At 43.9% G+C, this 24,506-nt stretch overlaps 1 protein-coding gene and 1 long non-coding RNA gene across 6 annotated transcripts in view; both read left to right on the forward strand.

The window, feature by feature from the left end:
- CCT6B (chaperonin containing TCP1 subunit 6B) overlaps positions 1–18,709 on the forward strand; it is a 34,177-nt gene extending 15,468 nt beyond the window's left edge. For 3 of the 5 annotated variants that reach the window (XM_036034077.1, XM_036034078.1, XM_028520810.2), the window contains exons 3-14: positions 297–431; positions 2,953–3,126; positions 4,757–4,860; positions 7,362–7,472; positions 7,850–8,009; positions 9,700–9,782; positions 10,132–10,228; positions 10,530–10,677; positions 14,630–14,763; positions 16,287–16,389; positions 17,889–17,961; positions 18,470–18,707. In XM_036034077.1, the coding sequence (XP_035889970.1) occupies positions 297–431; positions 2,953–3,126; positions 4,757–4,860; positions 7,362–7,472; positions 7,850–8,009; positions 9,700–9,782; positions 10,132–10,228; positions 10,530–10,677; positions 14,630–14,763; positions 16,287–16,389; positions 17,889–17,961; positions 18,470–18,542 (1,395 nt within the window). In that variant the 3' untranslated portion in view covers positions 18,543–18,707. Of the gene's footprint in view, positions 1–296; positions 432–2,952; positions 3,127–4,756; positions 4,861–7,361; positions 7,473–7,849; positions 8,010–9,699; positions 9,783–10,131; positions 10,229–10,529; positions 10,678–14,629; positions 14,764–16,286; positions 16,390–17,888; positions 17,962–18,469 lie in introns of all 5 variants that reach the window. The other 2 variants (XM_036034076.1, XM_036034075.1) reach the window with 2 other exon arrangements.
- Positions 14,795–16,130, forward strand: LOC118502242. Its single transcript, XR_004904952.1, has 2 exons — positions 14,795–15,625; positions 15,670–16,130. It is a non-coding gene; the product is annotated as an uncharacterized LOC118502242 (long non-coding RNA).
- Positions 18,710–24,506: the final 5,797 nt, after the last annotated feature.

A 24,506-nucleotide genomic window follows, 5' to 3' on the forward strand; every position in this document is an offset into this window, starting at 1 on the left:
AATTTTAGTAAATATATTCCTCTTCAAGACTGAAGGATTTAATCTAATCTTGGAAATGTCATTGCATTCTTGAGCAAAGACACTCTTATAGAATGTTGAGGTCTCATTAGTTCTTAACTGTTAACTTCTGGTTTTGACATTTATTAAGCGTTGATAATACAACACTTGTGAACATGTAGAGGGAGGCTTATTCAATTCCTTAATTTTGCTATTGGCGGTTAGGTTACCTTGTTTTTGGTGGACTATGTCTGCATTTTCTTCTCTGTCTTTTTAAATCCGTCGCTTGCTTTCCCCAGCAAATCCAACACCCGACCGCTTCACTGATCGCGAAAGCCGCCACGGCCCAGGACGACGTCACAGGAGACGGCACCACTTCCAACGTCCTGATCATCGGGGAGCTGCTGAAGCAGGCTGATCTGTACATCTCCGAGGTACCAGAGTTGCGCAGAATTCGCATCTACATGGGACTTTATTTTGAATGGACCGTTGACTTTTTTACACTAGTAAAATGGTTTAGCTTTGGAGGGCAAAGGTTAATGTGAAAATATTTTTTCACATTATAAGTGGAAATAATAATGAACTGTTTTAGCCAAACCAATGTCTTCTATTGGAATTATGTACCTGTCTTTAAAATGAAAAATTTAAGATATTTAAAAAGGAAAATATGAGCCATTACTGATAAAGTGGAAACCAAATTACAATTTTAAAAAATAACTGGCCTGGCTGGCGTAGCTCAGTGGATTGAGCGGGGGCCGCGAACCAAAGCATCGCAGGTTCGATTCCCAGTCAGGGCACATGCCTGGGTTGTAGGCCATGGCCCCCAGCAACCGCACATTGATGTTTCTCTCTCTCTCTCTCTCTTTCTTTCTCCCTCCCTTCCCTCTCTGAAAATAAATAAATAAAATCTTTTTTAAAAAGTTAAAAAAATAGCTGGGAAAAACTTACTATTTTTAAAGTTAAGCTTACTGAGGTGACAGTGTACGTTTCAAGCGTACAGTTCTATAATCCACCGCCTACCTGTTGCGTTGTGTGCTCACCACCCCAAGTCTAGTCTCCTCCTGTCACCGCATGTTCGGCCCCCCCTTTACCCTGTCCATCCTGTCCCCACCCCCTTCGCCTCTGGGGGCCGCCGTACTGTTGACTACGTCTGTGAGATTTTTGTTTTGCTTTGTTTGTTTCTTTCTGTTTTATACCCCACATGTGAGTGAAATCATATGGTCCTTGTCCTTTTCCACCTGACTTGTTTTACTTAGATGCTCTCAAGATCCATCACGTTGCTGCAAATGGCAGTGTTTCGTCCTTTCTTACGGCCGAGTGGTGTCCCTTGTGTGTGTCTGCCACGCCCTCTCTATCCAGCCCCCACGGGGCTGTGTGCGGGTCTGGGCTGCTGGGAGCAATGCTGCAGCGAACGTGGGGTGCCTGTATCTTTAAGAGTAAATGTTTTCAGATGTCCTGGGTAGACCCGCAGAAGGGGGATTGCTGGGTCAGATGGGAAACCTATTCTTAATTGTTTGAGGAGCCTCCATGTTGTTGTTGTCTTCAAAAAAATATTTTGTTATAATGTCAGACCTATAGAAAAGTTACAGGAATATTCTAAAGAATAACATTTTTCTCAGATAAGTAAATGTATATACATGTGTTTATACTTATTGTAATGTACATGTTTTTGTTTTTTTTATGAATGGTATAAAAATAGGTTGCAGAGACCCTGGCTGGGTAGTTCAGTTGGATAAAGCATCGTCCCAATATGCCAAGGTTGCAGGTTCAAACCCTAGTCAGGGTACATACACAAGTCAACCAATGAATATATTAATAAGAAGTGGAACAACAAATCAGTTGCATGCTATCTCTCTCTCATAAAGAAATAAAATCTTTTAAAAGATTTTATTTATTTATTTATAGAGAGAGGGGAAGGGAGGGAGAAAAAGAGGGAGACAAGCATCAGTGTGTGGTTGCCGCTCACACGCCACCCCACTGGGGGCCTGGCCTGCAACCCAGGCACGTGCCCTGACTGGGAATCGAACCAGCAACCCTTTGGTTCATAGGCCAGTGTTCAATCTACTGAGCCACACCAGTCAAGGAACTAAATAAATCTTAAAAAAAAAAAAGAATAAGTTGGAGATATGACAATCTAAATATTTAAGTGTATATTTCTTAAAACCAGGGAATTCTCTTATATAATTCAGTATAGTGGTCAAAGCCAGGAAACTGATATTAACACTGACACATCGATGCAGATCTTACTCAGATTTCATCATCGGTCCCAATAGCGCCCTTCACAGCAGGAGGAAACCCGGGTCCAAGCGTCACATTCTGCTGTCCTGTCTCTGGTCCTCTCTAAGCTGAGCCATTGTTCGTGTTCCCTGACAGTGTTATTTTTAGAGCACGGGCCAGTTACTTTGTAGAAAGTCCCTCCAGTCGGATCCGTTTGTTTCCTCAGACTAGACTCGGGTGGTACACTTGCGGCAGGAGTGCCATGGAAGGGCCGCAGTGCTCCTAGTGCGTTGTGTCGCCAGGCACACGCCTGTCTGTCCCGTCGCTGCGGCGTTAACTGTGGACACCGAGCGAAGGCGGTGCCTGTCCGCCGGCTTTCTCCACGTCAGTGGGGATTCGTCGCCTCTGCAGGAAGGGGACTTCCGTGCCCCTTCCGCAGGGCACCGCACGGCCACAGTGTCCTAGTTTGCAGACATGAAAAGAACTTACGTCGTTGTTTTGTACTAGACTTAGAATTTTTCTGCAAGTTTGAGATTGTTTTAAATGTGAAGCAATGAAAAATCACTTTTATAAATTATATACATACACTTTATACATTATGTACGTACATACACTTATAAATTATATTCGTACACTGAAATGCTACATGTTTTAGACATACCTACTAATAGGAGAGGATGGTTACTTTTACTTTGCGTGACTCACCTTATAATTTATAGTTTTATGTTGTTTTAATAGGGCCTGCACCCTAGAATAATCGCTGAAGGATTTGAAGCTGCAAAGAAAAAAGCACTTGAAGTTTTGGAAGAGATTAAAATGAAAAAGGAGATGAAAAGAGACTTCCTCTTAGATGTGGCTCGAACATCTCTACAAACTAAAGTTCACGCTAAACTGGCTGATGTGTTAACAGAGGTCTGTGATTACGTTTACGCATTTAGAAAGAGTTTAGCCTGACACGTGGTTTTTTTCCCTATAAGATAATCAACTATCGCGTGTGGTTCTTTGGAACGTAAAATAAATCATGAAATCTGTAAGACGAACAAATGTTTCTAGGCTTGCTTACTGGCTGGATCTGGTTGGTCAGGACAGCTGGCACAGTTTTTTCCCAAACGGTCACCTGGGGGTGATGTGCTGGTCTCTTCAACCCGGAGTCCGTGTGCGCCGGGTGAGGAGCCACGTGGGGGAGCCGTGTGGGCAGCGTGCTGTGTGGTCAGGGGCCGCTTCAGTGAAGCGCGGCGGTTCTCACAGGCCTCGCGTCTGGGCAGTGCACGGCCTGTTGTGTTACTTCTGCACGCGGCATGCGTGTGCCGGAGGGACCAGATCGGGTATTTTGGGGAGCCTTGATCAGGGAGCTGTCGTTGGGTGATACCATCCTGCTTAGCTTTGCGGTTTCTGAGACGTGAATATGTTAATGGATCAGGAGTGATGAGTTCATCACCAAGTTCACAAGACATTGACGTGTAAGTCAGGGTGCCAGCATGCTGGTTTACCTTGAGAAATGTAGATACCGCATGGGTTGGAACGCCTGAGTTGTTTCTGGGCCGTTCTCCTTACCGACAGGAAAACCCGGCTGGGAAAGCAGACTAAAGTCAGAGACGTTCTGACTGAGCGAGCAGAGTCCAGGTAAAGACTCCGCTGTACTTTCCGCTTGGGGACACACGTGCATCAGGTGGCCCAGAACCCTGTGCTCTCTGGTCGGAGCCCCGGCTCTCCTTTGGCGGGGCAGAAGCGCCGAAACTCTCGCGGTCCGGTCTTTCTGTCGGTATTCCCTGGTGGGCTCCAACACCGATAGTCTGCTAAAGTGGGCAGATTTTCTAAGGTACTTTTCTTGCTTTATTTATGTTTTAGGATGGTTGTGCTATCACACTTAATTTCTGTCGTCGTTTTTATATTCCTTCCTGAGCTATAAGTAGCAGGGCGTACTGTGCTCTGCTTCTCCAGCTGCTCGTCCCCGGGGATACCTGGCAGAATAGGGGAGGCACGTCTCTCTGGAGTGTCAGTTCTCACTTTGCGATTTCTGGGGAAAAGCATTATTTCCACGTTAAGCCATACATGTGTATATAATGGTGTGACACGGGAAGTTTTCATGATAAAACACAAGACTTAAAGCTTTCACACTGCTGTAGCCAGCAGATGTGAGCCGTGCCCTTCTGTGACATCCCCTTCTCTTCTCCCACGGTGCCCTTCGGCAGGGAAGTTTGGGCGGTGTTGGTGCAATGGCAAGAGCAGTGGCCTGGCGGTCCCAGAGGCCTGGGTTCTAGGCCTGGTCCTGCTATTGCCGTCTAGACCTTGTTTTAAGACCATGACTTCTTAAAGTCTTGTATTACTTTTCTTATCTGTACAGGGAGGGTTTGGACCGAAAGATCTCTGAAGTCCCTTAGCTATAATTACGGGCCTCGGCGACCAACTGGCACTTTTTGGCCTGGCCCTGTGTTTTGGAGCCGCAGGCTCTTTCTCTGCTTAGTCTGGTGACAGATCACTTGGGCCAGTGGTTTTTTTCAGGAGCCCAAATAGTCACTGTTCCCACCCACGTCTCTTGCAGGCCGTGGTGGACTCCGTCTTGGCCGTTAGAAGACCGGGCTACCCTATCGACCTCTTCATGGTGGAGATCATGGAGATGAAGCACAAGTCAGAAACAGACACAAAGTAAATGACGTGAACTTGGGCAATTCGTAGACTCTACAGTATTTGGTTATCTTCAGATATTCTTTTGTTAATTTCATTAGTTATTCATTAACGTGTGTTAATTGGATACTTACCAGAGCCAGTCACTGTTTCAGGTGCCAGGAGTGAAAAGCCAACACAACAGAACTTCTCCAAGAAGCTGACATTTCCAGTTGGAGACAGTAAACAGACTGGTGACAGTAAATGCTATGCAGGGACTAGAGTGACTGTGTACGTGAGCGTGTGCGTGGTGTAAAGGGACGTGAAGCTGAGCTAGAGGACTGGGGAGGTCTCCGGAGAAACAAGGAGCTAGTCTAGCCCTGCGAGCACCTGGAAGGGGGGTCTTCCAGGCAGAGGGAGCCACAGTCGCGAAGGCCCCGAGGCAGACAGGATGCCCGTTAGGGGGCGATGTGAAGAGGCTGGGTAGAGAGTTGGACAGAGGTGTCTGGGGTTCAGAACAGTGGTCTGGACCGGAGCACACACTTGGCAGTCAGGCGGTGAATGGACGACGTAAGGCTACGAGCGGTGATGAGGTCGTCCAGGAAGTAAATACGGACAGAGGGAAAAGGGATGTTAAGGACTGGGAGCCTCGAGAAACTCCGCTGTCTGGAACTGGGCAGATGAGGAGCGGTCAGCGAAGGGGACCGAGGAGGGGACCGAGGAGGGGCGGTCAGCGAGGTGGAGGGAGAGCCGAGAGAGGGGTGTCACAGACGCCGAGAGAAGGAAGCGTCTCAGCAGGGAGAGAAGAGTCAGCTATGGTGCATGCCGCTGAAATTGTGAGCCAGTGGTTGTGAACTGAGAATTAACTGTTAGATCTGGAAAACATTCGTGGGTTTTTTGGTAGCTTGAATGAGAGCTGCTTCAGGGAAGGGGTGGGTGTGGACGTCAGATTGAAGGCGGGCTCGAGAGGGGAAGAAGGGAGGGTGCAGATGCAGACAACTCAGGGGAGTGCAGCTGTGAAAGGGGACAGAGAGCTGGGGGCGGAGCTACAAGGGGGTGTGAGGATGGGGTTGAATGGAAAGAACCCTCTGTTTAAAAGATGGGAATTATTACCGACAATGTGTGTCCTGATGAGAAGGCTCCCGTGGGCAGAACGGCTTGATGTGGGGGATCAGGGAGCAACTCGGAGCAGAGAGGGGAGCAGGACAGGAGGAGGGGCTAACCTTAGAGAGGGGCACAGACAGTTCTGTTTTAATTGTAGGGTGCTCAGGTTCAAGTGCAGGTGGATTGCTAGAGGTAGTAATGGCCCAGCATTTCATTGGTTCTTAAAGAAACCAGGTCATTCGCTGAGAGTGAGGAGGGGAAGGGTAAAGGAGACTCGGAGAGTGAAGAATATGGAACATGTAGTTTGTTTGTTTCCTCCTAAATAGAACATCGTCATGTTGTTAGGAGTTAAGAGTAATCCAGTTAGATTAAAACTTTGAAAACTTCGTCATTATTATATTTAACTGTTTGAAAATTGTTTCCTTAATGCATAACAAATATTGGTTATAAAAGATTCATAAGTAGAAATGACATTCCCTAATTGAGCATAAATGCATTTTTAAAGAGTTATAAAGATATTTAGTCTTGAAGGAACATTTGGAAAAGAGGAAAAAAAGACCCCCCAACATTATCCATATTTTTAAATTTTATTTTAATCATTGTTCAAGTACAGTTTTCTCACATTATCCATATTTTTATATCCCTAACCACTCAAGTATTATCCCACTCTTTTACTTTCCTTTCATATTTTTTCTTTTCAATGCCAAGGTGCTATTTTTTTTTTTAAATCATCACCTGAGGATCTGTTTATTGATTTTGGAGAGAGGAAATGAGAGAGAGACAGACAGACAGACGGACACACTGACACACTGAAGTGAGAGAGAAACACGGGTCGGCTGCCTCCTGTGTATGCCTGACCAGGAAGCGAACCCACAGCCTTTTGGGGCACAGGACGGCGCTCCAGCCAGTGTAGCCACCTGGCCAGGGCAAGGTGCTTGTCTTTTTAAAAAGAACAGTTATTACCGTGTTTTATGTGCAGTTTGTCACTGAGTGCTTGTCAGCGACCCCTGTAAATATTTTTCTGTGTTACTACGTAGTGTTCATGACTGTGGAAGAGCCAGGCCGTTGTTTGCTGAACAATGCTGTGTTGTGGACACGTAGGTTAACGTTTTAGTTGTTTCGTGTAATTATTTTGAACAAATGTGCCTGAGAAACTCATTGTGAGCCTATCTTTTGTTACTTGATCAGCTGTGGCATTTGTTTGAGCGCATAATTCAGAGGATAATTCTGGGTTGATTTCACTGAGACTTAACAGTCACAGCGTGTTACAGTAGGTTATCATTTCTAATTTTACTAATTATGTGTTAGGATTAAAGTTGGTGCAAGGAAACGGTGTGTGCCCTGGCAGTTCTGTTACAACTGTGCAGAGTGTAATTCTAATTTTATACCAAATTTTAGAGTGTATATTCAAAGAAGGAAACATTAAATATTTTTAATAGGTTGATAAGAGGATTAGTTTTGGATCATGGTGCCCGTCATCCAGAAATGAAGAAGCGAGTAGAAGATGCATTTATCCTCACTTGCAATGTGTCACTAGAATATGAAAAAACGTATGTATACCATTTACTCTTTATCGCTTTTTTTTTTTTAGATTTTATTTATTTTTATAGAGGGGAAAGGAGAGAGAAAGAGGGTGAGAAGCATCACTGTGTGGCTGCCTCTCACATGCCCCCTGCTGGAGACCTGGCCTGCAACCCAGGCATGTGCCCTGACTGGGAATCGAACCGGTGACCCTTTGGTTGGCAGGCCAGCATTCAATCCACTGAGCCACACCTGCCAGGGTTGCTCTTTATAACTTTTGAAATTGTTTTTTTCTAAAAGTGTTTTGCAATTTTCCTTGCCTCCCAAGTGTTTAGTGTAAAGGTCTACCTTTTCTTCTCTACCTCCTCTCACTACCTTTACTAGCTTGTTTTTATTACTCTTTCAGAGAGGTAAGCTCTGGCTTCTTTTACAAGACTGCAGAAGAAAAAGAGACATTGGTAAGAGCTGAAAGAAAATTTATTGACGATAAAGTACAAAAAATAATAGACCTGAAAGACAAAGTTTGTGCTCAGTCCAACAGAGGATTTGTTGTCGTTAATCAAAAGGTAAGAAAAAAAGTTTAGATTTTAACTATTTGTAAATATTTTTCATTGTTTTTATTTTTAAAAAATATTTATTTTTAGACGGAGGGAAAGGGAAGAAGAGAAACATCAATGTGTGGTTGCCTATGGCACACCCCCTACTGGGGACCTGGCCCGCAACCCAGGCATGGGCCCTGACTGGGAGTTGAACCAGCGACCTTTTGGTTCGCAGGTCAGCACACAATCCACTGAGCCACACCAGCCAGTGCTCTTCACTGCTTTTCAAAGTGTGGTCTATGGGCCCCCAGGAGTCCTTAAGACCATTTCAGGAAGTTTGTGAGATCAAAACAATTTCATAGTATTAATAATAACACTTTTTACATTGTGTTGCCATTTGCACTGACGATGCAAAAGCGATGGCAGGCAGACTGGCTGGTGCCTTGGCATAAGCAAAAGCGGTGGCACCGAACTGCGCCCACCGGTGGTCGTCATGCTCTTCGTTGTCTCACCGCCACACACGGGCCGTTAAAGGGGAAGCGGCAGGTTCATTGAGGGATGTATTAATGAAGTGGTAAAACTTACTGATTTTATTAAATGTCGGCCCTTAAGTAATTCCGTGTGACAAAATATCAAGTACGTACAAAACACGTTCAGTGTGTCAAAGTATGCCCTGGAGGAAGCGCTTGTGTAATTGAGTTTCAAGCTAAACTGGCTGCTTTTTTCATGCAGTGCCGTTTTCACTGGAGAGCGTGACTGGCAGACGGACTATGTTTAGACGCGGGCCCGTGGCAGGCTTTTCTCAGAGACGAGCGCGGAGTCTTGTCACTTCACGGGGCACGGCTGACGGTGCTCGTCGCCAACGATAGCATTTAAGCCTTCGAGCAGAAATTAGGGTTTTGGAAAACTTGTATCTGCCACTCTGAGTTCGACAGCTTTCCAATATTTCAAAGATTTTTCTGATGTTATTAGTGATGATAGTAGCAAAGGTGATATTTTTGATATTGTGTAACCATGAAATGTGTCGGCATCGGAAGCCCTGCCTAATTTAGTGAACCGTTATTTTCTAAATGCCTTAAAAATGCATGATTTTACAAAATACGCACAAGTAAATAATTCGAAATGCGAGATGGACAAATGGATTTGAACGCGAGAGAGTGTGGAAAGGTCACTGATGTGGTTTCACGTTCCACATGGAAACTGACCACTTGTTGGGTTTTCCTGTGGAAGAAGAGTAGCCACATTTATCTGAAAAGGCTTTTAAAATACCCCTCTCGTTTCCGTACGTGTTTCTGTGAGGCCAGGTTTTCTTCTTACACTTCAGCCGAAACGACATGTTTTACCAAACTGCACGCGGAAGCAGAGAGGACATGCGAGCTGTCGTCTCTTAAGGCAGGTGTGAAGAAGGTTTAAAACATGTAAAGCAGTGCCACTGCTCCCACTGTCGTTTTTGTTTAGGAAACTATTGCAAATTTTCATTTAAAAATGTTATTTATGTTAACATAAATGGGTTTCTTATATTAAATGGATTAATCAATATTTTGAAAATTCTTCCATTTTAATGTATAATATGATAAATATTGTAGATACAGCTCATATAAACAAAAGCTCTTTGGGTTCTTTAATTTTTAAGCGTGTGAAACAGTGCTGAGATCAGAACGTCTTAGAACTACTGGCTTGCAACATGCTTGTAACGTTTGCGTTAACTTGGTTACAGGGGATTGATCCGTTCTCGCTAGACATGCTCGCACAGCACGGCATAGTAGCTCTCCGCAGAGCCAAGCGGAGGAACATGGAGAGGTGAGCTCGCAGGCGGTTGCGTGCCCGAGGGTCACTGACAGTCGCTGAGAATGATCCCACTGTGCTCCTTTTAGCTCAGACGGAAACATTGTTGAGCAACATAGTAGCATACAAATTTCAAATTTTGTTTCTAATTTCGGTAAATAGTGAAACGGTTAGACATCAAGATTAACCTACCCCAGGCCTTTCTTGAAATACAAGGAAGGTTCTCATCTTCCTAAAACAGATTTTAAAAGCAATATAATCCAGTGACAATGTAGGCTTCCAGGTTAGGTATCTTTTCACCTATAAGAGATTTGTGTTCGTGTTTTCCATAACCAAGGCTATGTTGACATGCATGCAATTCCAGACTCTCTCTCGCTTGTGGCGGAGTGGCTGTGAACTCCCTTGAAGACCTCAGCGTAGATTGCTTGGGACACGCTGGTCTTGTGCATGAACATGTACTAGTGAGTATTTCTGGGGGTGGCGGTTATAAAGTGAACAGTAAAACATTCTTTTAAATACTAAACCTTTTAACTTAGGTTGTACATTTTGAGGTCTGAATAATCCACAGGATGGATTTTACAGTTTACTTACCCAAATGTTTGTTAAGAGTTCAAATATAACTTAACTGCCTTTAACATGTATTTAGTTACGCTTGACAAGAAAAATTCACATGAAGATTGGATTCTAATATTATAAACTAAAGGTCTTGGCTGCATAATGACATGACGTATTAAAGTAACATATTCTTGCATTATCCTTCAGGGTGAAGAAAAGTTCACTTTTATCGAGGAGTGTGTGAACCCTCGTTCTGTCACCCTGTTGGTTAAGGGACCAAATAAGCACACTCTGACCCAAATCAAAGACGCCGTGAGGGATGGACTTCGAGCCGTCAAAAACGCCATCGAGGATGGTACGTTCCTTTTTGTGATGGACTTGAATTTTCATATTTTTAAAGTGGTAATACATCTCATGGTATGTATACTATTTTCAAAAGTATTAATGATAACTATTCTCTCATTTCACTGTGGACACTTTATAGTTTGGGTTGTGAAGGTTTTTCCCTTTGGGATATTCTTAATAGTATGCTGCTTTTTAAATTATCTTCTGTTTATAAAGTGAAAAAGCACTCAATTTAATGCTGTAGTATCAATTTTCACTTTTTTTTTAAAGATTTTACTTATTTATTTTTAGAAAGGGAAGAGAGGGAGAAAGAGAGAGAGAGAGAAACATCAATGTGCGGTTGCTGGGGGTCATGGCCTGCAACCCAGGCATGTACCCTGACTGGGAATCGAACCTGCGACACTTTGGTTCACAGCCCGAGCTCAATCCACTGAGCTACACCAGCCAGGGCTTCAATTTTCACTTTTAAAGCCATGAAAAAGCTTTTACTGCTTCGAACTTAGTCCATTACCTCAGTTGCAGTGTAAAGTATATGATTGTCTAACCACTATGCCAATACAAAAAAATACTGAATGTAAACTGTAATTGAAAAAACTAAAAAAAAGATTGGGGAAGAATATTAGCACTTATTATTTATTGATCATTTATAAACTGCTTCCTCCTGAAAGGAGTTAGGACAGATAATTCAATAAAGCACACGTGTTTGAAGCAGAATAATACGCCCATGAGAAGACGCTCAGAATCACTCGTCACCAGGGAATGAAAATCGGAACCGTGAGAGATGCTGCCACGCGGCAGGATGGCTGTCATCAGAGAGCCGGCCAGTGCAAATGTTGGAGCCCTCGAGTACAGGGTCCGGCACAAGTGACGCCCCGTTTTATTAGGAACTCTTAAGCATGTCATTCTATACCATAACGATATCACACCCAAGCACACCATATGACATTTTAGGTGAAGTGTTCAAATTCAACGTAGATTTACCGTATGACCCAGCAAACCACCTCTCAGGTGCACACAAGAGAGCTGACGACGTATGCCCACACCAAGTGCTTGTACGCTGACATTCACGATAGCGCTGTTCACCGTACCCTGACAGTGGAACCCACCCAAACATCCACTGGCTGATGAACGGACGAGCAAAAGGGGGCATGTCCACATGAGGGAGTAGCATTCGACCACAGAAGGGCGTGAATGCTGATACATGGTCCAGCACAATGACTTTGAAAACATTATGCTAAGAGCCTAGACACAAAAGGCTGTATGTTATGTGATTTCGTTTCTGTGAAATACCCGGGAGAGGCAGAGCCACGCAGACAAAAAGTAGCCTGGTGGTTGCCAGGGGCCGGCGAAGAGGGGAGTGGGGAGTGACTGCTCCCGGGTACAGAGTTTTTTTTTTTTTTTTTTAATGTTTTGGAATTAGGGAGGGGTGATGTTGCACAACCATGGGAATATTCTAAAAAGCACTGTGAACTATAACTTTAAAAGGCCGAATTTTATTGCAGATGAATTATATCTCAAAAAATAGAGCAATTAACTTTATAAACAGTAGGCCAGATTTATCTGATAAGTAAAAACATAGATGTGAAATAATGGTAAAATGAAAGCTGAAATGGAAAATAAGAACCTAGGAAAAAAGAATATAAATACTGTATAGCAACCGTATTAGTCACTATAAATATTTAAGCTGCTAGAATATAAAAGGATATAATTGGTTATGTAGGTTTCAGTATTGAAAAGGAGAAAACACATTAGTTCCTATGTTGAAAAAATACGGGCTCTCTATAAGGGTCACTGCCTTTTTTGGTAGTAATTTTAAAAAAAGCTAGCAGCATTTTTACAGCAAGATCAACATACATGATTTAGGCATGTAGCCTTTGGTAGTTTGCCTTATTAGAATTTACACAAAAAATAAATCGGCTAATTTTAAAAAGTGCCTTCAAGCACTTAGTTTTTAACAAATATTTTTTAAAGATGTTATTTATTTTTAGAGAGAGGGAAGGGAGGAAGAAAGAGGGAAAGAAACATCAGTGTGTGGTTGCCTCTTGCGCGCCCCCTAGCGGGGACCTGGCATATAACCCAGGCATGTGCCCTGACTGGGAATTGAACTGGTGAGCATTTGGTTTGGCACTCAGTCCACTGAGCCGCACCAGCCAGGGCTCCATTCATTACAAGGGTTGTCCTTTCACCCACTGAGCTGCCTTTGCACCTTTGTTGAAAATCAACTGTCCGTATTTGTGTGTTTTTTTTCTGAGTTCTTTACTGTTCCATTGATCTGTTTGTCTTTCTCAGTGTTAACATCATACCATCTTATTACTGTAACTTTTTAAGTTTTGAAATCAGTGATGTTAACCCTTCAATTTTATTTTTTTTCAAGTTATTTTGGTTATTTTAAATATTTTGCATTTGCATAGGAATTTCAGAATCAGCTTGCCAGTTTCTACTAAAAAGACTGCTAGGATTTTGATTGGGTTTTCACAGAACCTGTAGATCAGTTTGGGAATAATTGATATCTTAACAATACTCAGTTGTGGGATATCTGTATTTATTTGGGCCTCCTTGAATCTATTTCAGTAGCATTTTACAATTTTTAGTATATGAGTCTTGCACATCTTTCCCCCCCAGATTGAGCGTATGTCATGATTTGCTGTTCTATTGCACATAGTATTTGTAAAATTTCAGTTTCCAGTTGTTAGTTGTTAACACACAGAAACTTTGCCAATCCCTGAGCTAGGTTTTCAAGTTTCATGGCATAAAGTTGCCCATACTATTCCCTTATTATTCTTACAATATCTTGTAGAATCTGTAGTGAAATTACCTTTTTCATTTCTGACATTGGTCATTTTTATTTCATTGATTTCCACTCTGATCTTTACTATTTTCTGTATATTAGGTTTAATTTGCCCTTCTTTTTCTAGTTTAACAAGGTAGAAGCTGAGGCCCTTGGTTTGAGACCCTTCCTATTTTCTAACATAGACATCCAGGGACAAAAGTTTCTCTTCGGGCGCTGCCTCAGCGGCATCCCACAGATTTTGACATGTTGCATTTTCACAGGAGAGTGGGATCCGGAAAGTTTTGAAACTTAGGGGTAATGTTCTATTGCTGAGGCTGGGTGGTGGGTAGATGGGTACATGCATTTGTACATTTATTCTTTATACCTTATACATGTAAATATTTTTTTGTGTGTATTTAATACTTAATGAAGAACTTTCAAAAAGTGTCAGTGGGAGGTAAGGCTGTAGTTGCCGTTGCTCAGACAACTCTTTTGAGCAGAGAAAGGGGATAGTAATTAAAACATGCTGTGGGGTAAAGGGGAGGTGTGTGTGTGTGTGTGTGTGTGTTGTTTTAAAGATGGGGGATTCCAAAGCAAGTTTTTGTAAAGAGTCATGAACTTGATAAAATCATACAGACAGGTATAAATGTCATATCCTGATACGAAAATGTGTTTAACTAGAGCTTTTGCCTTAGAATACTAAGAACAGCTAGTTTTCCCCTCCCCCTGACCCACAGAGCAGCTTGAGCTCTGCTGCAGCACAGAGAACAAATACTTCACTGAGTCCAAAGAACTGCCTACCCAAAACAAGTTGCCCACTGAAAACTGTGGCCTAATTATCTTGCCCCCTCAAATTTCCAAATTAGATATTACATTTAGTTACTTGCCCCTGGAAGTCATAAATAACTGCATTTTAAATGTAGTCATAAAGGAGTATGGTGAAGGCAGAAGAAACGCCTACTTTTATTTGCCGGGGGGTAAACAGTGAAATAAGCTATTCGTAGCCAGCCTGTACCGTGCCCAATTATTTAATGCTGTGTAACTTCGGGACGTTCATAAGACGTCTTTAAATATATATATTTAAATATATTTTAGATGTAGACAAGATAATAAAACACACTTGAATAGCTCGTTGCACTTTTCTCTGGTTTTTCCGTGTGGCGTGTCTTGCCCATCATCCCCCCTCCGACAGGCTGTGTGGTGCCAGGCGCGGGCGCAGTCGAAGTGGCAATAGCCGAGGCCCTCGGTGTGTACAAGCACAGCGTGAAAGGAAGAGCGCGCCTCGGGGTCCAGGCGTTTGCTGACGCCCTGCTCATTATCCCTAAGGTACGGCCGTCCGGACGGCCCCAGGACAGCTGCTTAGACCTAAGGTGTTTAGTGATAAATTGCTCACATCGTCTGACAGGTAACAGCGTAGAAGACAGGTTTGTATTTGCATTTCCTCACGTAGTTTTGTCTAAGACGTTTTACAGCTAAAGCAGGCAAACTTGTAGAATAACAGCTCAGAATCCTTGTAGGAGTTTGATGAAATAGCCACATTGCCCCCTTGCTTTATTCTCTGAATTCCAAAGTTGAGGTAACTGCAAAAGGTTTTTTTAAACAATGCTTCTTGATTGATTAATTATAATGAAAAGTTTTAGGATTTAAGATTTAATTAGATTTTGATGTAGACCTTTATTTTGTCACTGGTATCCAAAGTATTGTTATCACTTTAAATCGTGCAAAGTGAGAACTTCAGGCTGTTTAACACTCCCAAATACTAGCCTGCGTTTCATCGTCACTGTAATCCCTAGAAGAGAAACCAGATTTTTTTCATGCATCAGCAGAAAGACAGAGAACTACCATTTCTGTTCCTTTGCCCTACTCTGGTTGTGAACCCCTTAGAAATGCAGAAAAACTGTTTCAGATATGCTAGTAACTATGAAGTAAAACATTACTAGTAATGCCAGCAAAGTCTCTTTGATCATTGCTTTAAAATTATTCATGTTTTGTAGAAGCTTTGTGATTCCGAAATCTATTTTTTTCTTTCCTCAAAGCAGCAGAGTCGCTAAGTAATGATCTTAGAACTGACACACACTGGTAAACCTGGTTTGCGCTGGTCCGACCTTCCACTCCTCAGCAGTTGGTTTGGGGCCTCTTGCAAATAAACCCGGTTGGGAGAGCAGGTTAAACCCGGTTTGGAGTGCAGGTGAAATCCATTCGGAGTGCAGGTGAAACCCATTTGGAGAGCAGGTCAAACCCGGTTGGGAGAGCAGGTCAAACCCGGTTTGGAGTGCAGGTTAATCCCGGTTGGGAGAGCAGGTGAAACCCATTTGGAGAGCAGGTCAAACCCGGTTGGGAGAGCAGGTGAAACCCAGTTTGGCCAGCAGGTATCTCCGTCCCTGTTGTCACAGGTCATGACTCTCCTCATGTTGATGAAGGGCACAAAGATGCTGCAAATATTTTTTCCCCTTTGCAAGTGCCCAGAAAAGAATTGGAAGATGTGTGGCTGGAGGGACCAGAAGACACAAGAACAGCATTCTACTGCCTCTCATGCTTTTTGTTTTTAAAATCTTTTGCAAGGAAGGAAATTAATTTAATGGGGTGGATGTGGGAGAACCCTCATGCCCTCCTCAGGATTTATGTGATATGCATGGGGAAAGTATTTAAGTAAATAGAAAAATGCTAGAGATAGAAAATAATAATTTTAGATTCGGAATGAAACTCTTCAAAAGGAGATGATTAGTATATAATGAATGTGTTTTCCCAAGACTAGAGAGCAGTGCCTTTTTATATTTGATATTCAAATGTATGCAGAGGTATTCTACATATATATATATATATATTTATTATTCTTTTCATTTTTGAAGGTTCTTGCTCAAAATTCTGGTTATGACCTGCAGGAAACACTAGTAAAAATTCAGTCTGAGCATTTAGAATCAAAACAACCCATTGGCATCGACTTGAATACAGGTAAGAAAGTGAAGACAAATTAGCTGCTTAATACAGAAAAAGGGTACAGTATAGTGACCCAGAGCTTACAGTAAGTGGGTGGGGACTTTGGATTTTTTTAAAGATTTTATTTATTTATTTTTAGAAAGGGAAGGGAGGGAGATAGAAACAGAGAGAGAGAAACATCAATGTGCGGTTGCTGGGGGTTATGGCCTGCAACCCAGGCATGTACCCTGGCTGGGAATCGAACCTGCGACACTGGTTTGCAGCCCGCGCTCAATCCACTGAGCTATGCCAGCCAGGGACTTTGGATTTTAATATTTAAAATTTGGGTGCCTTTTAGTTTACTTTTGCACTTTTTCAAGTACTCATTCATTTAAGAAGCAGGCATTGAGTGCATGTTGCTTGACTCTTGGGATTCACACAGAACAAAACAACAATCACTGTCCTCATGAGCTTATGTTGTAGTGGGGAAGACAGACAATAAAAAATAACCTTAATAAATAAGTTGTTAGCATTTTTGGAAGTAATACATTCTCTGAAAAATAAAATAAGGGTGATTGTGAATGCTGGCTCACGGGGCGGGAGGAGGTTCCAGTTTAAAGGGGATGGTTGGGGAGGCCACTGGGAGTGGTGACGCGAACACACCTGCTGAAGAAGGGGGGTGGGGAGTCAGCCGTGCGGGGCACTTGCGGGAAGATGCCGGGGAGGGGAACCACCCAGTGGAAGAGGCACTGTCTGGCGGTTCTGAGCAGGAGGAGGGAGGTGAGGGAGGTCGCAGAGGGTCAGACTGTACAGGCGGGTGGGCCAGTCTGAGGGCTGTGGCTCTCCTGCAGTAGAAGAGGGAGCGGTTTCGAGCAGAGGTGTGGTGTGGACTAATTATGCCTAAGAGGATCACCGGCTCCTCTGTGCAGAGCAGTTAGCTGAGCAACTGCAAGGTTAGAGTTGCCGGCCAAGAAGGCTGTGGGCAAGCAGGGTTCAGCGGGGCGGGGGGGGCGGTGGTCAGCGCTGAGCTTTGGCAGGTCAAGTGCGAAGTATCTGCGGACTCCCAAGTGAAACAGACAGTTGGACGTCGGAGTCTGGAGCCCAGGAAAGAGCTCTGGGTTGGAGATAAAAACCTGAGAGCCATCGGGGTGCAGATGGTTTAGCTCCAGAGGCTGGCCGAGATCACCTGGACGGAGTGGGGAGGGGGGAGTCTGGACTGAGCCTCTGGGTGCTCTGGCAGGAGGAGCTCGGGGAGCAGGAGGAGGAGCCAGCAGAGCAGGCGGGAAAGGAGCCAGGCGAGGGTGCTGCCCCGGAGACGAGGGCAGGAAGGGCAGTCGGGAGGGCGAGGCCGGCTGTGTGCGGTGCTGCGCACAGAGGAGGCCTGAGAAGTGCCGCTGGGTCTGACGGAGCCGAGGTGGGCGGTGACCGCGGTGGTGGTGGTTTTGGTGGTGTATTAGCTATTGTAAGAGTATACAACAAATATTAACCATGTGTCCACATGTAGTATTGAAGTAGTTTCGTTTTTTACTTTGTAGGTGAGCCAATGGTAGCAGCAGATGCAGGAGTTTGGGATAATTATTGTGTGAAAAAACAACTTCTCCACTCCTGGTAAGTTTGTATTAATAAAAGAGAAGGACTTTTGGGGACATCATTGCTATATTACATTTTTTTCTTTGTTTTTGCCACCCTACAGTGGAAAAATGGTTAAATGTATGAAAAAGCGTGGTATGGAGTTATTAAGACCAGCTCCTGTCATTTTACAGTCCCTTTAGCGTTTTAGTTCGAGGAGTATAAGCTATGGGAGATGCCACTCGTACTGTTTGTTTGAGGGGGAAGGGAAGGAAAGGACTTGACTGAAATAGTGCCAGATGCACAGTGTGAAAAATCAAATGATGTGCTAAAGGTGAGGTCAGTGTTGCTGGAAAACACAGTCAGGCCTCCACTTTATCAGCAAAAGAAATGATGATGCAAAGGTGCTGTTTGTCCTTACAACACGTGACTCGTAAGACCTCACGGCATCACGGAAGAACAGGGTGCCCGCGGAGGCCGGACACGGCTGTGGGGAGCAGACAAGAGCGAGTGGGCAGGCTTGCTCACCTGTCGCCTTCCTCCTCAGCACAGTGATTGCCGCGAACATTCTCCTGGTCGACGAGATCATGCGGGCCGGGATGTCCTCTCTCAAAGGGTGATGGAGTGCCACGCCGACACTCCGGAGGTGACAGTGAGCACACCGTACGTCCGACTACCTTTACGTAGCCCGAGCCGTTCTCCATTGTTAACAATAAATGCAGTTTGTGTTTGCTGGTCTTAGTAGTCTCGAGAACATTTCATGAAGGTGTAAAGAACACAAGAATTTTTAAAAAAGATTTTACCTGTTTATTTTAGAGAAGGGGGAAGGGAGGGAGCAGGAGAGGGACACATGGATCTGCTTGCACAGGCCCCGGCTGGGGCTGGCCCGCAGCCCAGGCTTGTGCCCCGTCTGGTAGTCAAACCAGCGACCTTCTGCTTTTCGGCGTGACACCCCACCAGCTGAGCCACGCCGGTCAGGGCCACAAGAAATACTTTTACAGTCAAGGAATGATAATGAAAATACTTCCCCTAGGGGCTCTCACTCCCACCCTGACTGTGCATGTCGCAGCATGACGTGGTAAGGTGTATAGTGTGTGAGCCTGACGCTCCAACAGGGGGGGCCAGCAAGGCATGGGTTGATTGATAGATCAGAGCTCTGGAGTAAGGGAAGGTTTCCTGGTCAAGAAGGCCTAGCTCAAGGAGATGGGAGGACTGATTCTCAGATCCACCTTCAGAGGATGGAGTCAGGCATCCTTCATTGTCAAGGGGAGGGAGGAGGGGCGAGGCAAGGAGTGGACGCCGCTGCAGACAGGCAGGCATCGGAAGGGGTCCCAGGAAGAGTATGACATGTCGCACTCCCTCCCTTTGTTCCATCGGCCTGCTGACCCCCGCTGACCTGAGTCCAGTTATGGAGACTCCTGCGAATCTTTATAAACAGTCATGACTTCGCACTTCGTGGGGGACCAGGGTGCTGCTCACGCCTGAAGCGGAATTTCTCCAGTTAGTGAGCAGATGTGTGACGGGAACTATAAGCCCACAGGCCATCAGAGAGGAGCAGCATCTCCCTGTTACAACTGGGGTTGATCGGTGTCGTCACCACGTTTTTTATTCTAATACTTGGTCTTAGTTCTCAATTCCTGACATAAGAGCTTCTCAGAGCCTGGAATCTCTGAATTAGTAAGAGCGTCTTTTTGCATGCTAATGCGGTGACTTTCGGTGGACCCCTGGATAGCTTCAGGATGGGGGCTGGTTGCGGGCGGAACCCAGTTACGACTAGAGGGTTAGCCTTCCTCCGGGGAGGGGAGAGGGACTGGAGACTGACTGACTAATCAGCCATGCCTGCATGAGGGCGCCTCCATAAAAACCCCTAAACTGGGGTGTTCGGAAAGCTTCCGGGTTGGTGACACATCCACGGGCCAGGAGGGTGGCGTGCTCCAGCCTCCCCGGGGACAGAAGCTCCTGCACCAGGGCCCTTCTGGGCCTTGTCTTAGGTGCCTCTTCATCCGGCTTTTCATCTGTATCCTTTATGATGCCCATTACAACAAACTGGTGAATGCAAGTTTAGTGGTACCCTGAGTTCTATGAGCTGTTACAGCAAGTTATCAGACTGGAGGGAAGGGGTCACGGGAGCCTGATTTGCAGCCAAGTTGCATAGAAGTAGGAGTAACATGGGGACTTTGAATTGTCGTTTGAAGTGGGTGGCAGTCTTGTGGGACCGAGCCCTTGATCCGTGGGGTCCGCACTAACTCCAGGTCATCAGCGTCACAGCTGAACTGGGGGACACCCGTTCATACCTGGAGAGCTGGACAGCCAGTTCGTGTGGGAAGACTCCCACACGTTTAGGGTCAAAAGCATTGTGAGTGGAAGAGACAGATTTTCTTTAGGATGCTATTGACGTTTACAAAGAACGTGGTATTATTCTTCTTAGGCACTTTGGGCGACTTGAATGAACAAAATAGTGGAGCACAGTTTTAGGGGACCCAGGTCAATTTCTGATTTATCAGAGGGTATAAATGTAACAGGGCAAACGTTTTATTCCCTCAGAATTCCTTCAGCGACTTCCTGCTGCCATTCTCTCCTATAAATATGACATCCCCTTGCGAGCACACCTCTGGGTTTCATGGACACTCGACAGTTTATTGTACGTACAGTTTATTATTGTTCGCCTGGCGTTTTGGTGCATGTGATTGGCAGCTTCTGCTACACTGCCAGCTCTGCCAGCTTTCTCATTGGCTGGTTCCACAGCCAGGACTCACCCGGAAAGGTGGGCATCGTTGGCGCCAACACTGGGAAGTAATTGTCTTTGGCTTCAAATGCAGCAGTTCCGTGTCAATATTACAACAATATCTTTCTTACTCAAAACACTAGAATTCATCTATTGTACTTTTTACTGTTATTAGGCTGCTCACAGTTAACTTCTTTCCGTGGGTGCAGACTGAGGAGAGACTAAAAGAGGGCAGGTGCATCAATGGCCCGTTGGCCTGCTCAGTGCAGATAGGAGAGATCTGTTTAACCGTTTAATGCTTCAGTTGAAAAGCTCTTATTTTATGGCCTTTCCTCCCCCCACGTAGTGTGTTGTCAGCATCTTTTCGGGTTAATAACCATGTTTCTGAGCTTTAATTTTTTTATGGTTACATGACATTTCATTATATGACTACTTTGCAATATCTTTAACTAATTCTATTTTCAGTATTTTCCATTGTAAGCAAACAGTTCCTTTTCTAGCCTCTATCCTCATTTGAAAACAGGCGTACCCTGCGCATTGCCAGACCTTTTCTGTGTGCAGTGTTTACATTATGAAACATTTTCAGGGCACTGAAAGGACAGACAAAGATAATAAACACCTTTGTGCCCTGCCCCTAGTGTAGACAAATGGTGACATTTGTCACGTGCTTCCGATTTTCTCTAAAGAGAGTAAAGAGGACAGATGGTGTTATATTGCCACCCCCCCCCAGCCAGGCGCCCTCATGGTCTCCCCCCACACTTCCTCCCCTTAGACGAAGACTGCCTGTGTGTCGTCCCCATGTACTTAAAGGCATTTTTTTAGTACGTATGCATATGCCTGTAAAAACATCAAAAGTATTCTTTTTGTGTTTTTAAAATGTATAAAAAGTATATATTTTTGCTGCTTTTATTTCCTTCTTAACATAGAGTTTTGAGACTTACCGTTCATTCCCTTCGAGTGTGTTTTCGAGTGTGCCAGCGTATCTCTGTACTACATTTATCCATCGATGGAGCTTTTGGTTACTAATTTTGCATCACTTTATTTATACCATATTATTGACTATATTACCCATGCTGTGCTTTACATCTCTGTAATTATTTTGTAACTACCAGTTTGTACCTCTTAATCCCTCACCTTCTCCACCTGTCTCCCCAGCTCCTCCTCCCGTCTGTTCCTGCTCTGGTGTCTGTTCGGTTTTCTGGGGTCCACATGGGAGGGACGCACAGGGCGTCCGGCCCCTCCATCCGGCCGATTTCGGTCAGCGCGGTGCCCTCACGCCCGCCCGTGCTGTTGCAGACGGCAGGACGTCATCGTCTAGAGCAACGCTGACGGATGTGTATTTGTTGCCATCGCATTATTCGCACTTTTGATTTTTTTTTTCTTGAAGAAGACCCTTTAACATTTCTTGGAATCTCATCGGTCTGGTGGTGATGAACTCCTTCAGCTTTTTTTGTGTATGATGTGTGTTGTGGATGGAACTTTTTCCTCATACGCTAACCAAGTGTTCTCATACCCACCGTTTGTGATACCACCTCTGTCATATACCGAGTTCTGCTGCATTCCACTGGGTTGATCCCGTTTTCTTTATCTGGGTTTGTTTCTGGTTTGGATATTGTTCTGTTGGTTTGGTAGATTATTTTTAGACAGAGGGGAAGAGAGAGGGAGAGAAACATCAATACACGGTTGCTGTTTACACACCCTGCCCCCAGATGGGGACTTATCCTACAACCCAGGCGTGTGCCCTGACTGGGAATTGAACTGGAGACCCTTTGGTTTGCTGACTGGCACTCAATCCACTGAGCTACACCAGCCAGGGCGGCGATATAAAATGTCTTGGTATGTGGTAGGGTGCTTCCCCCTACCCTGTTTTCATTTACTTTAAAATTGTTTTGGCTACCCCTGGATCTCATTGTATCTCTTCTACATTTAAATTATTTTTAGGATCCGCTTGTTGAGTTCTGTGTTTTGTTAAGAATTGCAGTGATTTTATAAATTATTTTAGGTAGAAATGACTATATATAGATATTTTTATTTATATATATTTACTCCTCCCACTCATAAATATTTTATATCACTTCATTTATGTCTGAGTACCTCAGTTTCTTTTTATTAGTAAATGTTTTATTTTCCTAAAGTGTTAAACATTTCCTGTAAATATGCATTTTATCTTTGGTTAGATTTATTTCTGTGTATCTTGATTTAGAAGCTATTATGAATAGAATTTTTTAATAAAACTTTTTTATTTTTATTTTTTTAAAGATTTTATTTATTTATTTTAGACAAAGGGGAAGGGAGGGAGAAAGAGAGGGAGAGGAAACCTCAGTGTGTGGTTGCCTCTTGTGCGCATCTTACTGGGGCCGCAGCCAGCAACCCAGGCATGTGCCCTGACTGGGCATCGAACTGGCAACCCTTTGGATCTCAGGCTGGTGCTTGATCCACTGAACCGTACCAGTCAGGGCAAAACTGAATTTTCAAATTATTTGTTGCTGTACCATAGACACTCTAGTGGAGTTTTATATATTGACTTTTTTTTTTTTATTACACAGCCTTGCCGAACTCTCTTAGAGTGTAATATTTTGTGTATAGATTATTTTAGAATACTTGGGTTGATACATAGTTCAGTTCTTTTTTCTTGTACTATTTCTGCTGTTTTCCTGTTTTACTGAGTTGGCTACGACTTTTTATATAAATGGCAGTCACTTTTATCCTGTTCTTGCCTTCCAAGGGGATGTTTCTCGTATTTTACTGTTTTGTCTTTTGCCTGTGAAGTGCTGGCAGGTAGCTAGCTGCATACAGTTGTCTGCTCCTGTCTCCGTTTTGCTAAGGGTTTTTTTTAAAAAGTTATGATTCTTGAATTTTATCAAATGCTTTTCTTCATATGTTGAGTTTTTTTCTTTAGCCTGCTAATGTGGTAACCTACTTTCCTATTTTCTAATGTCCAATTGTTCTCGCCTTCCTGAGATGAACCCTACTCGACTGTGATGTGCTGTACTTGACTTGGAGACGCAGGGTTTTCACGTGGTCTGCACTTAGAGTGTGGTTTAGAGTCAATGGCATCTTCTATTTGCTTTTGTTCCGACTTGGCCACTTGTAATTCCTTAGGTTTTGGTCTGTAACCATTTGAGGAAGGGTTATGAATCTTGGTTGTTGCCTGAAAACTTCTTATTGCTATCTTCTGGTAAGTTGAAAACAATTTCAGCACCAAAACTTTAAGAATATGTGTCAGTGGTTTAGAGGGAAATAACAGAGAGAATGGTCGAGACTATTTCATGAACCGTTAACACTACCACTTCTTTTTTTGTTAAGATTTTATTTATTTCTTTTGAGAGAGGGAAGGGGGGGGGGAGAGAGAGAGAGAGAGGGAGAGAGAGAGAGAGAGAGAGAGAGAGGTATCAATGTGTGGTTGCTGGGGGCCATGGCCTGCAACCCAGGCATGTACCCTGACTGGGAATCGAACGTGCGATGCCTGGTTTGCAGCCCACGCTCAATCCACTGAGCTACGCCAGCCAGGGCACACAACCACTTCTTGATGGCAAGAAGGAGTATCAAAAACTCTGAGTTGAAAACTGATTAAGAAGAGTTGGAACTATAACAGTGAAGATCTTACTTGCTTTGTTTGTATTTTCCTTGTTATGAATGCATGAGAGTGATAGTTGATTAACAGTCTGTGTGTGAGCCAGTCTAAAAAACTTCTTCAGTAACTATAAAATAAAATGTATGAGTGGTAAGAAAGCATTATGTTACGGTTGAAGCGACAGCATTTTTCTTTGTCCCTGTATAAACTAATGGTGTATCTTATAATCAGTGACATTTTCAGTTTGATAAAATATCATATTAACTTTTTATATTCACTACATTG

Source organism: Phyllostomus discolor, chromosome 8, assembly GCF_004126475.2.
Source record: "Phyllostomus discolor isolate MPI-MPIP mPhyDis1 chromosome 8, mPhyDis1.pri.v3, whole genome shotgun sequence".
Taxonomy (NCBI): Eukaryota; Metazoa; Chordata; class Mammalia; order Chiroptera; family Phyllostomidae; genus Phyllostomus; species Phyllostomus discolor.